The 18312-nt window shown below is 42.8% G+C and overlaps 2 protein-coding genes across 3 annotated transcripts in view; one reads left to right on the top strand and one right to left on the bottom strand.

Moving 5' to 3' along the window:
• Window positions 1-2116: 2116 nt before the first annotated feature.
• LOC119826005 (major facilitator superfamily domain-containing protein 8-like) lies at window positions 2117-13487 on the bottom strand. 2 transcript variants are annotated; one of them, XM_038347054.2, is made up of 6 exons: window positions 13247-13487; window positions 6458-6549; window positions 6211-6254; window positions 4272-4512; window positions 2974-3087; window positions 2117-2211 (listed from the first exon to the last, which is right to left on the bottom strand). In XM_038347054.2, exons 1-6 carry the CDS (start codon window positions 13309-13311, stop codon window positions 2132-2134), a joined length of 636 nt encoding a protein of 211 aa, XP_038202982.2. In that variant the 5' UTR covers window positions 13312-13487; the 3' UTR covers window positions 2117-2131. The 2 variants fall into 2 exon arrangements, with proteins under 2 accessions (XP_038202982.2, XP_041911916.1); XM_042055982.1 differs by having other exon boundaries at window positions 2202-2236; window positions 13247-13483.
• A 94-nt stretch (window positions 13488-13581) lies between these two features.
• Window positions 13582-18312, top strand: part of Abhd18 (abhydrolase domain containing 18) — a 39993-nt gene continuing 35262 nt past the window's right edge. Inside the window, exon 1 of the mRNA XM_038347789.1 lies at window positions 13582-13749. The gene's annotated coding sequence lies outside the window, so the exon portion shown is untranslated. The remainder of the gene's footprint in view (window positions 13750-18312) is intronic.

Raw genomic sequence — 18312 nt, 5'->3', positions numbered from 1 at the left:
CAGATGGGAGCACCTGCCCTACAAGGATTCTTCCTTTAGAGATGCTTTGGCCGCTGCATTTCTCTGCTTTGAATTCCAGGTTGTTTTCTAAATCTCCTATTGTATTTTTGCAGGAACAAATTCAAGGATTTTCTCTTCAGTCTTTGATTTTACTTGGTGTTCACATGAGTGGTTAGAAAGTTGATCTGCTGCCTTAGTAAAAGTATTTTGAAATTATTTTAAATTTTACTTCTAGACACTGTCTGGCACTCATGGGTGTAAGCAAGTTAGATATTCTATACCGGAGACTTCTCACAAAACTCTTCATCAGTGGATGGGGAAGGCCAGAAGATCTCAAGAGGTAGTAAGTGTGTGTGTAGTGCGTTTCATGAATGCTTGCCTATCTTTTGTGTGTTTGAGTTCTTCCCTACACACGTGTGTGTACCATGTATGTGTCTTGTTCTTTTGGGGGTCAGAAGAGATCATCAGGTCCTCTGGAAATGGAGTTGAGAATGATTGTAAGTCACCACATGGGTGCTGGGAACCAAACCTGAGCAACAAGTGCTCTTAATTACTGAATTATCTCTACAGTCCATATTTTGAATTTATTGTTTTTGATACACAGTTAAATTTTTATTTCAGTTGTAAAATATTTTGGCTTCAAATTTAGATTGGCTTATTGGGGAAATTAAATATTGATTTTATGCCGGGCAGTGGTGACACACGCCTTTAATCCCAGCACTAGGGAGGCAGAGGCAGGCGGATCTCTGTGAGTTCAAGACAGGTACTCATACCACCTAGGCAACTTAACAGGACCCTCTATCAAAATAAAAAGTAAAAATTGAAAAGGGCTGGAGAGGGCTTTCAGTAGCTATGAGTACTTCCTGCTCTTGCTGAAGACCCAGGTTTCGTTCCTGGCATCCAACTATGTGTAATTCCAGTTCCAGGGGACCCAATTTTCCCTTCTGGTTCCTGAGTATAGAGCATGCATGTGGTCCATATACATACATATAGGCAAAAGACTTTAAAAACATAAAAATAAATCTTTGTAATGGAGGCTAGGGAAATGGAAGATACACAGTAAAGTGCTTGCTAAGAGACAATGCCCAGTGCTACAAATACAAAAAGACCTCATAGGGATACTTATCCTTCAGTAGTAAGAAGGCTTGTTAACTTTAGAATTTACAAACATATCTTACTGCTTCTATGTAGTTACCTTAATATAAAGAGAATCAGAATAATGTTTAGAATTCCCAGGAAGGCGCCAAGTAAAACTGGTGCTGTGTACATGTTTTTCTGCAGCTTAATGGCATCCCACGTTACACCTTTTTCTCCAATGAGTGCCAAGCAAGTCTGAAAAACTAATAAAGTATTATGTGTACAAGTAAGTTTTGATATGAGAAGCATGAGCTAAAAACTGTAAAAGTGTTTACTACAGAACTGTTGGGGTCTATATGAAGTCACCGTGTGTATTAAGGAATCTCAACTGGAGTGAGAAAATTGGCTCTTGGTTGGTAAAGACAATTTATTCTTCTCTTGTATAATCCATAGATATACGTGTGTGTGTGTGTGTGTGTGTGTGTGTGTGTGTGTGTGTGTGTTCAAACATATTAGTATATTGATGGATATGTGGTATTAAATTTTCATGCAGGATAGAATAAACAGGAAAAACATCTAAGAAAGCTCTTCTAGGAGAGAGTATTAAAATGATGAGATATAGATGTGTACATTCATAAAGATTATATCATTTGATCAATCAACTCAGCATCATTTCCTCTTGATCCTTTTTATTAGCATATACTAATTTTACATAATAAAGGAATTTACTATAACATTTTCATAGATCTATAGTGTGTTCTTATCATATTTACCACCCATTTAGAGTCCTCTTTTGACAGGGGAGGAAGAGTGCTAGGGACTGGGGCCTTCAGCCTGCTAAGTAGCCACCCTACCACTGAGCTACACTCTAAACCCCAGTATCTCCTAACATATAAAACAAAAAATGAAAGAAAACTACTCTATAGGAGTTAATCTACACAACTTATTCAATGAGTAAATCATAAATTCTAATAATTACATTGATGGGGAAAGGAGGGCTTGCACCTGCCAGGCGCACCTGTGAAGGCCAGAGAACAACTTGTAACGTCTCCTTTCACAAAGTGGTCTCCAGGATCAAACTCAGTCCACCACACTTGGCAGTCAGCACAAAGACCCACTGAGTAATCTTGTTGGCTAAATTAGTTAGAAACTTGACCAACTTTATTACAAGAAAGAAAACATAACAGTTTCAAGTAAAATATTTTGAGTATTTCTGTGTACTTTAAGTCTGCAGGAAAAATTGGATGGAACAGTTCAAATCCTGGTTGAGAGGATTTCCCATGGGCCTGTCAGTAACTGAGATCTAACTTCAACTGAGACCAAAAACAGATGCTGCCCTTACAACAGCACTGGGTACAAAACACCCAGAAAAATGTCAGCTCTGAGCCCCGGCTCCCCACCTTGTCTGGTGACTCTGGACAGACTCTCTATACTGTGGGATCCTCGTCTGTAAAATGAGGCAAGCAGCATTCAACTAAGAGCTCTGGTGTCCAGGAAAAACAGTCTAGCAATACTAGTGTATTAAAAACCTTAATGTCCCTCCCTGATAAGGCTATCGTTCAGTGGTAGTGCTGCCTAGCATGTATGAAGTCTTGAGTACCACACACACACACACACACACACACACACACACGCACACAGTCTGAAGGAATTACTGTTTTATTTTTATGCTTTTCAGTTAACACATGAAATGTGTTCCATTATGTTTTTATGCATAAACATCACTGTACTTTTCTCATGTTAACTCCCTTACTTCCCTGGCTCCTTCCCTCCATCCCTTCTAAAGTCTCTCTCCTTTTCCCTTTGACCACAAAGCTTCATATACGGATTACATTTAAATTTGAACCTCAAAGGTTTTCCCAACTCAGATTTAAGGAGATCATACAGACCACCTACCTGGACCCAGAATAAAGCCCAAGGCTTGGCACGTGCTCGTGTTGGCCATGGCACTTGTTCTTTCCTGAAGGGAAGTGGCACCAGCAATGTACGATCGGACAACAGCCACATTTCCTAAAGAGACCGTGATAAGTAAAGGAATCAGCCATCAGCCACAATACTCACCTGCCTGGCTTGACACAGAGCAAGAAATACTGATAAATACCATGGTCACTTCTTCCTCTGTGCCATCGTACAAAGCGTGTAAGATTTTCATGGAATAAACATGTAACTAAAGGAACTAAGTATTTTCACTGATACAAAAACTGTATGACTGTACAAAAACTCAGCTAGGCTGAGTGGTGCATACCTGTAATCCAAACAGTTGGGAGACAGAGGCCAGGCTAGGCCACATAGTGAGTTCTAAACCAGCCTAAGGTAAATAGTGAGACTCTGTCTCAAAACCAACCAACACACACAAAAAAAAACAAGAATCAAAATAAAACAAGCCCACCCATGAATAAAAACACTCTCAGATGATTTAAAAATGGTTATAATACCAAGGTTTTCTCATCAAAAACCAGACCGTGCATTAACAGCAGAGTGCTATGCTATCAGGACTATGTAACAGAAGGCATGCAGAGACATGGAATAATGGAAGACAGAAACAGAAAGAGTCCACTAAGAATGTAACTAAGGAATTTGGGCTGGAAAGGGCGCAGTGGTAAGGCATTCACACTGCTCTTGTAGCAGCCCAGGGCTCAGTTCCTAGCACCCACAGCAGACGGTTCACAAGCACCTCTAACTCCAGCCCCAGGGGATTCAATGCTGCGCCCTGGCCTCTGAGGACACTGCTCTCACATGCATATCTCCACAGAGGCACATACATATACACAATAAAAATAAAAGGTTTTTTTAATTATTAAGCACTTATGCTATAGTACAGACTCCACTAGCAACCACAGAATATTTAAAAAATATCATTTACTGCTTTTAATGCAAAAGCTTACTATAATTGATGAAAAAAGATGGAACCAGTGCAGCAGGGCAAGCAAAGACCAGAAAGAGGTCAGAAAAGGATCCATTCAAGGGCAAGAAGCTCGAGAAAACTGCACACTAGATAAAGCACTCAATGTGTGTCTTGAAGGTGAAGACTGATGGAAATCAACGGAAGGACCTTTAGGTAACAGGAGGATCATGAGCAAAGGCAAATGACAGAAAGACCTCTGCCTGTTCCTAAGACGTATATGGGATGTGAGACACGGGAGACGCGGCTATGAGCAGCAGGAAGAATATGACATACATACACACGCAATTACCTGCTCCAAATCCCACCAATCCACGAGCAATCAACATGTAGTATTTGTTATGAGCAGCTGGCACGTGGACATATGCATATAGGCAGTTGGCTGCCACCGAAATAAAGATGGAGACGATAAGAGGTTCTTTTCTTGGCCTATAATTAGACCATAAACCAAATAGAGGTGAAGCTACCATTTGGCCAAGACTAAATGAAGCAATAACCCAGCCCAAAAAACTTGCATCGGCTGTCTGATCAATCTGCAGAGAAAAGTAAATGCTTTAAGAATTCTTACATGACAACAGTCTTCAGCTTCTGGCAGCTACAAACATTCCAAGGCAGACTTGTGTGAATGTAAGTCTTTAGACCACTAGGTAACTAAGTACCTGGAAACGTGACTTCTAGATCAGTTAGGGAAACTATATTTAGCTTTGTAACAAATATGCAGGCTGTAGTCCAGAGTAGCTGAACCTTTGGGGGTTAGTATTTCTGTGGAGAACTCCTGGAACATCTTAATAACCATGGGGGAGTCCATCACTATATATTCAATATCATAGCAAGTATGGTAAGTAGTAAGGACACAGAGGTGAAGTGAAGTCCTCCCTTGATGTCCCCACAACTGACTTGGGACTCCCAAGAACACCAGAATGATGCACACACAAGCCCTTCGTATAGAACATTTGCACAGCAACTACAAATACGTTCTATAGGTGTAAGTCATCTCTGATCACATATGATGCCAACTACAATGTATAATCTGTAAAGATAGATGCCACACAGTAGAGTTGAAGGAGTAATAATGAGAAAAATAGTACAGGTGATTTAAAAAATATTTCAAACCACAGTTACTTGAATTTTTGGATTCAAAACCCAAAGAGAGGGACCAACTGTACACAGAAAACCTGTCCCAGGATGGGTGATGACAATCAAAGCTCCCAGAGGACATGAGAGGAGCACAGGCTTGCAGGGTGAATACCAGCAGGAGGAGGAAGGGAAGGAGAGAAGGAAAGCAGCATGGGAGTCGAGTAAGGAGCAGGAAAGGAGCTAGGAAAGGTGACTGTGTGGCCCTGCAGAACCTGGGACACTGAAGAAGGTATGTCTACCTCACTGCTGCCCACTTATCTGCTATAGGCCAAAGCCTGACACAGATGGATCTCTGGAAAAGCAGTAAGCAAGGAGGGAGCTGATGAGATACAGAGAGTTCGAGACTAAGTAATCAGAGTTAAGACAAAAGCTGGTACAAAGGAGAGGACAGTGTAAGCCCTGACATTCATACAAAAACGACAGAAAATGAACTGAACAGAGACTGCTTTCTGGTCAGTGTTCCAGGATAGAGCAGATTCACAACTATATAATGTTGTCATTGTCATAGGCATCATAGGTGATCTAGAGATGACTACAGCATGCAGGAGAATGTGCGCATGTTACATGCAAATACATCACTTTCTTTAATGGACTTGCACATCCAAACATTGTGCTATACTCTGAGAGGACCTGAAAACCAATCTCACAGGAATAGCAAGAGACAGCCTTATTTCCCATCCTTCTCATAAAGTTCTCCTGAAAGCCCAAATGAATTCCACAGGAATATCATGAAGTTAGTCCTCGGAAATATCATCTGTACATTCTGAGAAATCACTTTGTCTACTTGAGCTGCTTTCAGAAGGGAGGTGGTGACGGATGTGAGCACGGCTGGGTAAGAAGGTGAGCACACCTTCACTCTGCCTGCCTCTTTCCTGGCATGAGTCTATTCTTGGCATAGCACCCTTTCTGCTGTAACTGTTTTGGTTTGGACAATAAAGCATATGACCAAATTACACCTCCTTTGAGAAACAATTATTTTAAGTTATTCTGGACAGATCAAACTAGAGAATATTAAAGACACTCTCTAGCCAATGCTTAACAACACTAGAGTTGCCTCTACTATTTCTTAAAAGAACAGATTTAAATGTACAAACCTTTTGAAGATATGGCCAGATTGACATTATCACAATAGAAAAACCTGCAAGGAGGCAGAAATGTTTATTAGTGTTATAATAATTTAATCACTATTACAAGTATAGCTTTTGGAAATATAGCACAGATTTTTAAATCCTTTCTTAAAATAAATAAATAACTGAATGAATAGATAAGTAAATAATCTTACAACTAGCACAAAGCATTTTACTGTGAACCGTAGAAGTGGGTGTAACTTCCAGCACTTACCCACACTGCTGAGGAACATAGTGAGGTAGAGAATCCTAATGGATCTCCATCTACTCCTGTAATGCTCTTGGGTTTCTACCATGTCCCATTCTCTAGGTGGAAAGAAGAAGAGGGTTTACAGGTTGAGTGTTCGTAATCTCAAAACTCCAAATCCAAAATGTTAGAGTAACTGAGTGTGGGATTCTACCATCGACCTCAGCCAGTGAATTACAGCAAAAACACACATGCAATCATATTGACACTCTGTACCATCTCCTTCAAAGATCCAAGAACTGCACAGTCCCAAGCATTTCAGATAATGCACAAGGGCTGACTTCCTGGTTTTTAGGGGCAGGTATTTATTCATTAATAATTTTACTCTGTTTTCTCTAAAGGTAAGAGTTATATAACAGACATAATTTATTAATATTGGCACCTCTGAATAAGCATTTTAAATTTCACTGGATGGAAGACACAAGACACCTTTAAGAAGGAAAACACTGAGCTGGGCGGTTTGGGCTCACACCTTTAATCTCGGCAGGCAGAGGCAGGTGAGTTGGAGGCCTGTCTGGTCTACAGAGGTAAAACTTTAAAGACTTCTGTTTACATGGCGCACATGTGGAGGCCTGATAGTAGACAGCCTGATAGTCTGGCTATCCAGGTTGCTCAGGAATCCATTTCTGACTTCTGATGCGGAAAGTGGGCCATCATACCTCCTGACACACACATGCGTTTCTGGGGATCCAAACTCTAGTCCTCAGCAAGCATTTGAATCTCTGAGCCATTTCCCCAACTGTACTTCTCTATTGCGAAGGCAATAGGATTTTTTTAAAAGATATGTTTATTGTGTATACAGTATTCTTTCTGCAAGCATGCCTTCAGGCCAGAAGAGAGCACCAGATCTCATTACAGATGGTTGTAAGCCACCAAGTGGTGCTGGGAACTGAAATCAGGACCTTTAGAAGAGCAGGCAGTGCTCTTAACCACTAAGCAATCTCTTCAGCCTCTTTTTTTTTTGATATGGAGTCTGACCTGGAACTGACTTGGTAGATCAGGCTGGCCTTGAACTCACAGAGATCCGCCTGTCTCTGCTTCCCCGGTGCTCAGATTAAAGGCATGCTGCGCCACCACCTGGCACAATAATTCTGTTTATCAATAGGATGACTGAATAAATTTTCTTAAGGAAAGTTACATAAACTAGTTACAAGAAATACTTCTCCCACAAATGGGATATATGAAAAATTAATTACTGTCACGAATGTAAGATGGGAAAAGGTTCCTGCCTGATGACCTGAATTCCCTCCCTAGAACCCATATGGTGGAGAGAACTGACTTCTCAGATTGCTGACCGAACTCTACAGGTGTATCATGGCACACGTGTCTGCACACACACAAATGAATAAGTACAGTAAAGATAAGGGTTTTCCAATAGTTACTCCTATGTTTCTGACATGTCCTACTTGATGGCAGCATATTACCTTTGCTGTGAGCTGTCCTGACTGGAATGATGTCACCTAAGACAGTCCCATGGGGAGCTTCCTGGAGCACTGACCTTTGCTATCAGGGCTAAGAGTAATATATCAATTGACATCCTACCTCTGTTAGGTGATACCTGAGTGTCTATGCTCATTAAGTGATCACAAAGGTACCAGAGTTGGCAAACTTACCTTGTGTGAGCACTACTCTTTCCAAAAATCAAAATATACTTAAAGACAGAATGCCTACTTATTCTCCAGGAGGATTTCTTTTGGAGAAAGGGCTTGGTTGATTTGTTGATGTTGCTGCTGTGGACCCAGACTCCTGCTTCAGTAAAGTTCTGTACCACAGTATCTGTGGTCCAAAGCATTTGATAAAATAGACCTTGATGCTGTCATATATCCCCAGTGAAGAGCTTTCTTTTTTCAAATGTGCTGTGTTTACAAATGAGAGAACAGCAAGAGAAACATGTTTTCAGATCTACTATTTGCCAAGGATAATCATTACTGATATACATGTATTTCATTTTTTTACATTTACTCATTATCTTAATTATTGTGTTCTGTGTATGGGTTTGAGTGCTGTGACATGCATGTGGTGCTCAGAGGGTAAACTGGGAGTCGTCCTCTCTATCAACATTAAGGTCATCAGGCTCAGAAGCAAGCTCCCACAGCCACTGAGCCATCTCTCCAGGCCCCACTACTCAAACATTTAAAGTGCTGGAAAACTGCATATATAATATTCTGACCTACACAGAGACCTTTTAATTGTGATGCGAAATACCTGAAAAATAGCAGAACTCAAGATGCCTCTATTAAAAAATGAACATATCAGCTGGGCGGTGTGGCACACGCCTTTAACCCCAGCACTCGGGAGGCTGAGGCAGGGGATCTCTATGAGTTCAAGGCCAGCCTGGTCTACAAGAGCTAGTTCCAGGACAGCTAGGACTGTTACACAGAGAAATCCTGTCTCGAAAAAAAAAAAAAAATCAACATATCCGAATTAAATGTATACCATTGAGGTTAACTACACACTGAGAAAAGCATGCATTTTTTAATCCCAGAGTATGGTCTCTCATATCAATTTAATACATGATTAGTGTTATACTTTTAGTGACCCATTATTATTCTCTGGAGATTAGAAATTAAACACATTAATCACTCTATAAGGAGTATCAGGACAATCTAGAATTTCAAATATTTATTTCCCTAAACTCTTTCTCAGCTGAGGAAATGAGAAGTAAATTACTTTTGTGAAGAAAGACAATAAAACTGTTTAAGTAACTCCAGTTAAAGAAAAAAAAAGGACATACATAGCTAGCCTCGGCTATGTAGTGAATATAGGGCAGCCTGGGCTATAGAGTGAGGACGCGTCTCAAAAAGAAATTAAAAACACACTTCCTTGCCAAACCTGTAATCCCAGCACTCAACAAACTGAGGCAAAACATGTTGTGGTGGTTTAAGCCTCAACCATTCAGCACTAGGCAGGAGGATCAGGACATCAAGGTTATTTGGGGCTATGTAATAACTTCAATGCCAGCCTGGGCTCCAAGACTCTGGCAAAATAGAAAAGGGAAGACACGGAAAAGATGTCAAGTTCAACATCAGCCTGGAATATATAGCAAGACTCTCTCTTAAAATTTTTAAGACATATTTTTCACTTTTTAATTTGGCTTTTGATTTTATACATGGATGCCTTGCTTGCATGCATGTCTGTGCACTGCACCAAATATATTCAGTGCCCATGGAGGCCAGAGGAAGGTGACAGAAGCCCTGGAAACAGAGTTACAGATGGTTATCAGCTGCCATATGGATGCTAGGAGCCAAACCTGGATCTTCTGCAGGAACAACAAGTGCTCATAACTGCTAAACAATCTCTCCAGCCCCTAACTGTCTTCTTAAAATGTTATCTCTTAAAAATTGAAGGGATGAGAAAACTTAAAGTTAGGATTTAATGACCACCTTCTATAGAATGGATGAAACAAAAATGCTCAAATTGTGGTTGAAGGGCTATTTGAGGACAGTAACCCACACTGTCTAAACTCTAATCGCAGAAAAAGAAATGAACATTCATAATGAAAGCTGCAGTGTTCACCATTCTAACAAATGATGGAGTCTGGCATTCCCCATCATGGGGATTCCCCATCATGGGAGCCTGGCAGCCTGCACTTCTGATGGAATGTACTAGCATTTCTCAATATTGCTTATATGACAGTCTTGTGATCAAGAAAGAAACAGTTCATGAATCCAAATTGTGAGAGCCTCAGGAACACTGACCTAAACTAGGAGTCAACTGTGACATGAGCAGAGATACGTCCAGGGACAGTTCATTTTGTTTTGTTTTGATACAGTCTCTATATGGTCCTGGTTGTCCTAGAATTCCCTATGTAGACCAGACTGGCCTCAGACTTGCAGAGATGCACCTGCCTCTGCCTCCTGAGTGCCGGGAAGGTTCTAAGTTAAAGACTTTAAAACAGAATAGAACCAACATATGAACAGTGATTGTCTTGTGTATAGATTGTGAGTGTGTATGTTTATTATTGGGACAGCTACAGAAATAAGGAATACAGAGTATAAATTGTATAATACTCTTAAACTGGTATTTCTAGCTGTACAACAATGATGGAGTTGTGTAAGATGCAGGCTTTGAAAATGTGCTTGGAATAAGCACTATTATGTCTGAAACTTACTTCAGTTTGGCAAAAACTGTGTATAAAAAGCAGTTGATTGGTGTGGAAAAGACTAAATGAAAAGATATTGTTGGACTCTAGCGTCCAAACACCGAGGTGGAGTCGCCCCCAGAGACCACCTTTCATACCACAGCTGATCCAAAAGCATGAAGATTTTATTAATTCTGTCATGACAGGGTCCCTCAGCATTCGGGAAGCCAAGAAACCTCGAATATCTGGTACAGGCTACTTTTAAAGGAGAAGGCCATAGAAGCAAGGGGGGTTGTGATTGGCTTATTCGAAAGGGCTATTACCAATACTTGGCTGGAGAGCTGTTGCCAGATCAGATGAGGTAAGAGGTCATTTTGACCCTGTTTCCCAGGAGACTGAATCAAAACATACTTATATGGGTAATTGTTCTGGAACTGAGTACATGAATGTGTAGCTGTTAGGTCCTTATTTCCCAGGGGAGGAGGGGAAACACTAAGGAACGGAGGGTGAGAGGGTTCAAAATTGTCAGAAATGGCTTCCGAATTGTCTTAAAGTCTTACAGTATTAGGTGTTCACTATACTGTTACCTCAACTTTTCCAAGTATTTCTTTCTTTCTGTTTTTTGTTTTGTTTTGTTTTTTGGGACAGGGTTTCTCAGTAGCTATGGAGCCAGTCCTGGAACTCGCTGTATATACCAGGTTAGCCTCGAGCTCACAGAGATCCGCCTGTCTCTGCCTCCTAAGTGCTGGGATTAAAGGTCTGCGCCACCACCATGCAGCTTCTACATTTCTTGTATCTCTTTAATTTTGATAACACAAACATGGCTGAAACTACTTTTTACAGACTTCTGCTTTACCTGAGTGTAAGAAGAAATACTATAGATGGGCATGGTGAAACACACCTTTAATCCTAGCACTCAGGAAACAAGGCAGGAAGACTTCTGAGTTTGAGGCCAGCCTGGTCTATAGAGCAAGTTTCAGGCCTGCCAGGGCTACACAATGAGATCCTTTCTAAACGAACAAGCAAAAGAAAGAAAAGCTGTACTTACATCCAGTGGAATCCATTCAACTTTTCCTTTCTGTCTACTATCAGTGCTACATTCTGGCATTAACTTTCCAACTGGAATTCTCTCCCAAGTAAAACTGCAGTGGTCTAACATTTCCAGAGCCACAGCTCCCAATGACAGAATGTTTAACAAACGTGTGACTTAAAATCCAGGAAGAGTACACAATACACGGTGTGAACGGAGCACTTAGGTAAAACTGAACAGGAATAGGAACAAGTGCTACATTTTGGATTCAGTGTATTTTCAGCACAGACGCGAGCGGGGGCACAGCAGCACTGCACTCACAAAAGGACAGCTCTGGACTCCACTACTCAAGAGCAGTACACCCAGACTCAGGGCTGGAGAGAAAGCAGGATATACTTCCTGAGAGGCTGGTGATGTACAGAACTGGAGAGACATAACAAATAAAAACGTCTTATAAAGGAGTGCACTGGAAGACGAGCACATACCACTTGCCTGGTACCGTTACTGCACTACTTGGGAGGGAAGGCAGGAAGACGGAAAGTTCAAGGCCCACAAAGCAACTTATAAGCCAGCCAGCCTGAACTCCATAATGAGAATTTGTTTGAAAGAAGCAAAAAGAAGAAGTTGCGGGGGAGAGGTGCAGGCAATGTAGGAACAGATAGTACAGTAAGGCTACAACAGGATTGGGGGCTCCTGTAGCATTTCAGGAAACTCTAAGGTAGGGCTAGCAAACCCTAACAGCAGGCCTAATCGGAACACACCTGTCAGTAGCTTGAGAGCAAACACTAAGATTTACAGGTGAATATTTGTTACCAGTTTGATGACAGAAGACTCCCAAGTCTAAATTCTTTCATCAACAGACCAGTCTACCTCATTTATTATGATTTGTGGATTTTCTCTTGTTGACTAAGTTTCTACACTATCCTTGACTTTGTCTTTATGCCTGAACAAAACTAATCTATCTACTAATGGAGCCACTTATAGAAAGTGTGCCAACTCCTGCCGTCTTGAAACTCATAATGTAGGTCAGTTGAAAGCACTAGACACACACAAAAAAAGGTCCTAAGCCAATTAGATCAGTAAATTGTAATTGACTGATCTTGTTGAGTAGGAAGTGCTGTTAGCTAGCTAAATTGAAGTTTGTGCAGTAAAGTAAAAGAAGCAAACCTGTCAGTCATAACGAGGGGATCAAATTGTGACTTTTGCAAACTGTGGGCAGTGGTCAGCTATAGCGGGTCAACGGAATGCAGGGTCTGCTGTAAAAGAGGCAGTTTATGTTTGTTATATAAATAATATTATTTGCGTGAGTAATGTATACATACACACACAGGAAAAATCGAAAGTGGAAAAGGAAACGAAGTAGCTCTCAAGCAGGAACTCCCGTAACAGGACTCAGACAGGAGCCTGAAGCCAATGCGAAGCTGCTGTGACCTCCGACCCCTAAGTGAGCATCCCCTTCCCCGGCGTCCTGGGTACCCCAGTTCCCCAAGTCCAAAGCTCCGCACTATTCCCAAGTAAACGCAATTACCCGGGAGCCTGTCCAGAGCGGCTCCGGGGCGGCAGGCCGGCTCACGCATGCGCGGCAGGGTCCGGGAACAGAGCAGTGGACACGCAGGACCGAGCCCGTCCCACCCCACCTGCTCACCTGCTTCCGGGGAAGCCAGGGCCCAGGAGAGGATCCCGCTCGGCCTCGCTTCCCAGGCTCGCCATAATGACAGCCCGCACCAGGCGGCGCGCCAACTCTCGCGACACCTGCTCCTTCTCCTCGGCCTGAGCTGTCAAACACCGCCGCGACTGCGCGTGCGCGCCGAAGGGCCGGAAGCGGACCGGCGGGGCAGGGGAAGTGGGAGGCCCGGGACTCGCGGGTGACGGAGGCGGTGGGCGGTGGGCGGCGGTGGTCATGGCGATGCAGGCCGGAAGGGGCGCGACGAGGCCGGAACCGCCCGCTCGGGGCGTGTCCTGAGGGAGCCCCGCCCCGCGTCCGTCCTCCTTGCCCGCCGGGCTGGCAGCGAGCCGGCTGCTGGGTACCTGGGAAGATCTGCTCTCGGCTGTCCGAGCTGAGGCGAAAGTCCGGTCCCTAGAGCGCGGAGAGCGGCGGTGCCAGGCGCCTCGGCGGACTCCCCTTCAAGTGTACGTCTGCAGCGGCCCGTAAGTAGCAGCCGGTGCGCTCCCGGCTTCTGCTGCGTACGTGCCGGGCAGCACGAGCGCAGCCGGGTCATGGTCCTAGGGAGGGCGTTGGCGGCCCCTGCCCTCCCCTGCTGGCCCGTGGCTCCTCACCTGAGGGGCCTGAGGGACCGGACTGAGGTGGCAGCCAGCTGCTGCTGCGTCGCTGGCTCCCGGCCCCTCGAGGCTCAGCTTCGCCCAAACCCCTTCAGCAGAGCCTGCTTAGCGCCCACCGGCTGCTTTCACCATCAGGAGCACGGATATTCACCAGATGCTGTTTACTTCCTGCCATGGGACTTGTCGGCTAATAGGTGCCAGAAATCATTGCGTGTCGCAACGTTTTGCTAGCTCTACATAACATTGTCATGTGATTTCTCTATCCTAGGAGATGTGTAAAGCAGACGCACTTCTACTTTACCGCGACCTGAGGTCGAGATAAGTTACCTGGAATCTCGGTGGGGAGGTGACAGAGTTGGGACCCAGTCTCCGTTGTTTTCATTAGTGGGAGCGCTCAGCGTTTGTCCTGCCTCCTGTGAGCTCTCTGTTGTGTGGAGTTGCCGTTACCCCACCTCTGATCGTTCGCTTGTCATCATCTCGTTTATAGCCAGCCAATCCCACTAGAGAACGGCTAAATTTGAAAAGTGTCTTCTGTCAATTATCTTCCTAACCCAGCTCTGGTTTATTAGATACTTGCTCGTTCTCAGTTTTGCCGATTCCTTTATAGTAACAAAAACATGCAGCTGCTTCTGATTGGTTACAAGAGTATAGACGGGTAGAAAATGAAGCATTTTCCAACCATGGTACTGCTTCCTGAGTCACCGTTATCTTTTCTAACCCCGAGGCTGACACAATTGGTGGCGCATATATAGCGGAAGAAGAAAATGTTAACTAGCCTTCCACCAAGCAGAATGTGCTGTGTGTGTTAAAGGAATGCTTATTCAGTTCCCTCCTGTCATCCCTACAATAAGAAAGATCCCTACAACAAGGGATTGATTGTCTCAAGTAGACAGAAGCGAAAGGCAGAGGGAATAGGTAAATTGCTGAGGGTTGCACAACTAACCAACAATGGCTTGACTTCAAGAAACAAAGTTCCTCTGACGGCAAAACCTGTGCTTTTTATCGCCAGGTATCCTGTAAACCGAACACCAATAAGACTATTTTCTCATATTTCTTAATATCAAAAGAAGCATTCAGTGTTTGTTCAATTGAAATAATGTGTTGCTATGTATTAGTCCAAGTGTAGTGTCCCACTTTGAGGTTGAGGCAGCTCACTCAAGGTCACACAGCTAGAGGAAGAACCAGCTCTTTCCACTACCGCCTCCAAGTGATGACTTCAGACCATAGAAACCCATGCAGTGAGTGTGTAAACAACTCCCGAAATCGACTCCTGTTTCTCCAAACATTCTCAGTTGCAGTCAGAGCAAACATGGGGAGGACAACTGTGGGTTTTTTTTTTTAAATACTCCACCAAAAAGAGAAGCAAAATTTTAAGAGATTAAATAAATCCCACGCTGAATGTGTTACTCAAAGATGTGGGACTTGTTGGGTATTCTCCTTTCCCTCCTTTTCTTTTTTGGTGTTGCTAGAGTTTGAACTAAACCTTGCAAATGCTCTATAGGAAAGCTATCAACCGAGCTTTGCTGGTTTTTCTTGAATGATTGTTTAGGATAGATAGTTACCTCTCTCCCAAATACAGTGTAAGGGTAAAAGTGCTTAAATTGGTTGTCACAGAGTAGTTAATTTTAACACCGTTGACATTTTTGTGATTTGAAAGTATGAAATGAGGTGGGGGGCAGAGCTGAGAGATGGGTCTGAGGTTAAAAGCACTTGTTGCTCTTGCACAGGATCAAAATTCAAACCACTTCTAAATTATCTGATACCCTCTCCAGACCTCAACAGGCACCAGACACATACATGGTACATATACATACATGCAGGCACTGATACGTATAAAATATATTTTTAAAAATTTGAAATGAAAATTAAATTTCTTGTGGGAGGACGAAAAGGAAGTTATTGTGTTTCGTAGATTGAAAATTACATTTTAAATTTTTAATTTTTATGCAAATTGTTCACATGTGAACACATCAAAAGACAGCTTGCCAAATGGGTTTCTCTAGGAAGAAAAAGTAATGTTTGTTTAAATACTTAGATATCAGAGCAGTAGGAGATTAAAAAGTACTAGATGGAGTAACATTAATAGCAGTGAGTGCTGCGATAGCAGTAAAACTCATCTCTAGGAAAGGCATTTCAGTCCTTGGCACTGTGGTCATACTTCTATTTTTGTTCCACTTTGTTTTTCTCCTTCCTACTTGCTATTTAAAAATGGAGGTGGCAGATGGGTCCCTTTCCATTTGCTTGGTTCTTACTTCAAAAGTGGCTGCTGCTTCTGCAGGATCTCACTGCCCTTTTGCTTGTCCTGAGGGCTTTTAGTACCTGGAACAGTTCCAGATGGCATTTCTCTATGGTAAAGTGGTGTTGATTTTATCCCAACTTAGAAAACTCATGGTTCTGGAGAGCCTGAACTTAGCCAGCCCTGCCTAGAAAGCTCTGTTTTCAGAGACTGGGGAGATGACTCGGTGGGTAAGAACACTTTCTACACAAGTGGGAGGATCTGAGTTCAAGTCTCCAACGCCTTTGAGAAAGGCTGGGCATTGCTGCTTTTGTCTGTCACCGCTATCACTGTATGAGTGACGGACACAAAGATTGCTAAGGCTTGCTGGCTGCCAGCCCTAGCTCTGGGTTCAGTGAGCAACCTGCTCTCAAGGCAGAGTGATACAGAGGAACAGCCAATGTCCTCTGGCCACTGCATCTCCACTGGCATGGGACCCTGCACACATACACACATGTACACACTCACACATACGACTACACAATACACACATACATCAAAAGAGAACTATCATTTAGATAAGAAGACCTGCATAATACCAGATTTCAGAACCAAATACACAATAAACTCTGTGTGTGTGAGTGTGATTTGCTTTCTGTTCTTCTGTGAATTGGTAAATATAGCAAGGAAATAGATTGCCTTTAGACTTGGAGTGGTCTACTACATAGGAAAGCAAAATGATTTGGGAAACTTTTCTAGTGTAGGGTTGAAAAGGACTGAACACTTTGGTTTATAATGAATATTGTTCTTTTTTTTTTTTTTTTTGGTTTTTCGAGACAGGGTTTCTCTGCAGCTTTAGAGCCTGTCCTGGAGCTAGCTCTTGTAGACCAGGCTGGTCTTGAACTCACAGAGATCCGCCTGCCTCTGCCTCCCGAGTGCTGGGATTAAAGGCATGCGCCACCACCGTCCGGCCCAATATTGTTCATTTTTAGAGTGCTTTGGGCATGGGGCATGTTGAAATTTGGCTTTAATCCCAGCACTCCTGGGCTAGAGGGAGATCTCTGTGGAGTTTGAGGCCAGCCTGGTCTCTGTAGTAAGTTCCAGGACAGCCAGGGTTATGTAGAAAGTTTGTCTCAAAAATCAAAAATAAAATAAAATAAAATAAAAGATAAATAGCTCTTGAATAGCATACTATTTCTTGTTGGAGAATATTTGGTTTTTGTTTGTTTTTTCGCTCACATGGAATTAACTTAGTGCCGTAATATATAGATACTCCATAGGAGAAGGTTGGTCCTTACATGCGATACTAGAAAAAGACAGGACCTGTATTACATGCAACTGTTCTGTAGTTTAATAAATATATACAAAAATGTAAGTAATGAGTATATAAACCATTACAGAAATATCCAAGTGGTATCATAGTTTAAATCGTCCTTAGCTTCCTGTCTGTGTGACAAAATACCTAGAAAGCTAACCTAAACTGGGAGGAAGTGTTTTCTTTTCTATTGTTATGAAGACAGTATGACCAAAGTAATTTCTAGAAGAGTTTATTTGGGGCTTACAGTTTCTGAAGTTGAGTCAGTGACCATTGTAGTGAGAACATGACAGCAGGCAGACCTGGTGTAGAGCAGTAGCTGAGACCATCTGTATCTATAAAAATGAGGCAGAGAGGACTAACTGGGAGTGGGATAGGCTTTTGGAACCTCCAAACCCACCCCAGTGACACCTCCCACACAGTCTCCTACTCCTTAACAAACCATTTCACCACCTAGAGTCCAGGTATTCAAATGCATGCGTCTATAAGGGGCCATTCTCATTCATTTTGGCACATGGTTTCAGAGGCTTTGTTGGTTAGTTTGACCACTTTGCTTTTCGGCCCATGGCACGGAAGAACATCATGACCTGGAACATGTGGCAGAGATGCTCCTTTCCAGTCATGGCTTGGGAAAGGGAGAGAAAAGGAGGGCAGAGAGATGAGAGCGAGCCAGACTCTTGATGTACCTCAAGCATACATACCCAGGAACTCAACCACCTCATAAGGGTGGATATACTGCCACCCTGTAAACTGAGCACCAAGCGTTTAGCACATCCAGAGGATATTTCAGATCCTAACCATGACAATAACTATTCTTCACTTAGAATTGTATTTCCTTGCCAGACGGTGGTCACACATGCCTTTAATCCCAGCACTCAAGAGGCAGAGGCAGGCAGATCTC

The sequence above is a fragment of the Arvicola amphibius genome, chromosome 11, assembly GCF_903992535.2.
Source record: "Arvicola amphibius chromosome 11, mArvAmp1.2, whole genome shotgun sequence".
In the NCBI taxonomy this organism is placed as follows: Eukaryota; Metazoa; Chordata; class Mammalia; order Rodentia; family Cricetidae; genus Arvicola; species Arvicola amphibius.
Note: the sequence above shows the minus strand (reverse complement) of the source record. Positions and strands in the feature narration are given on the sequence as shown.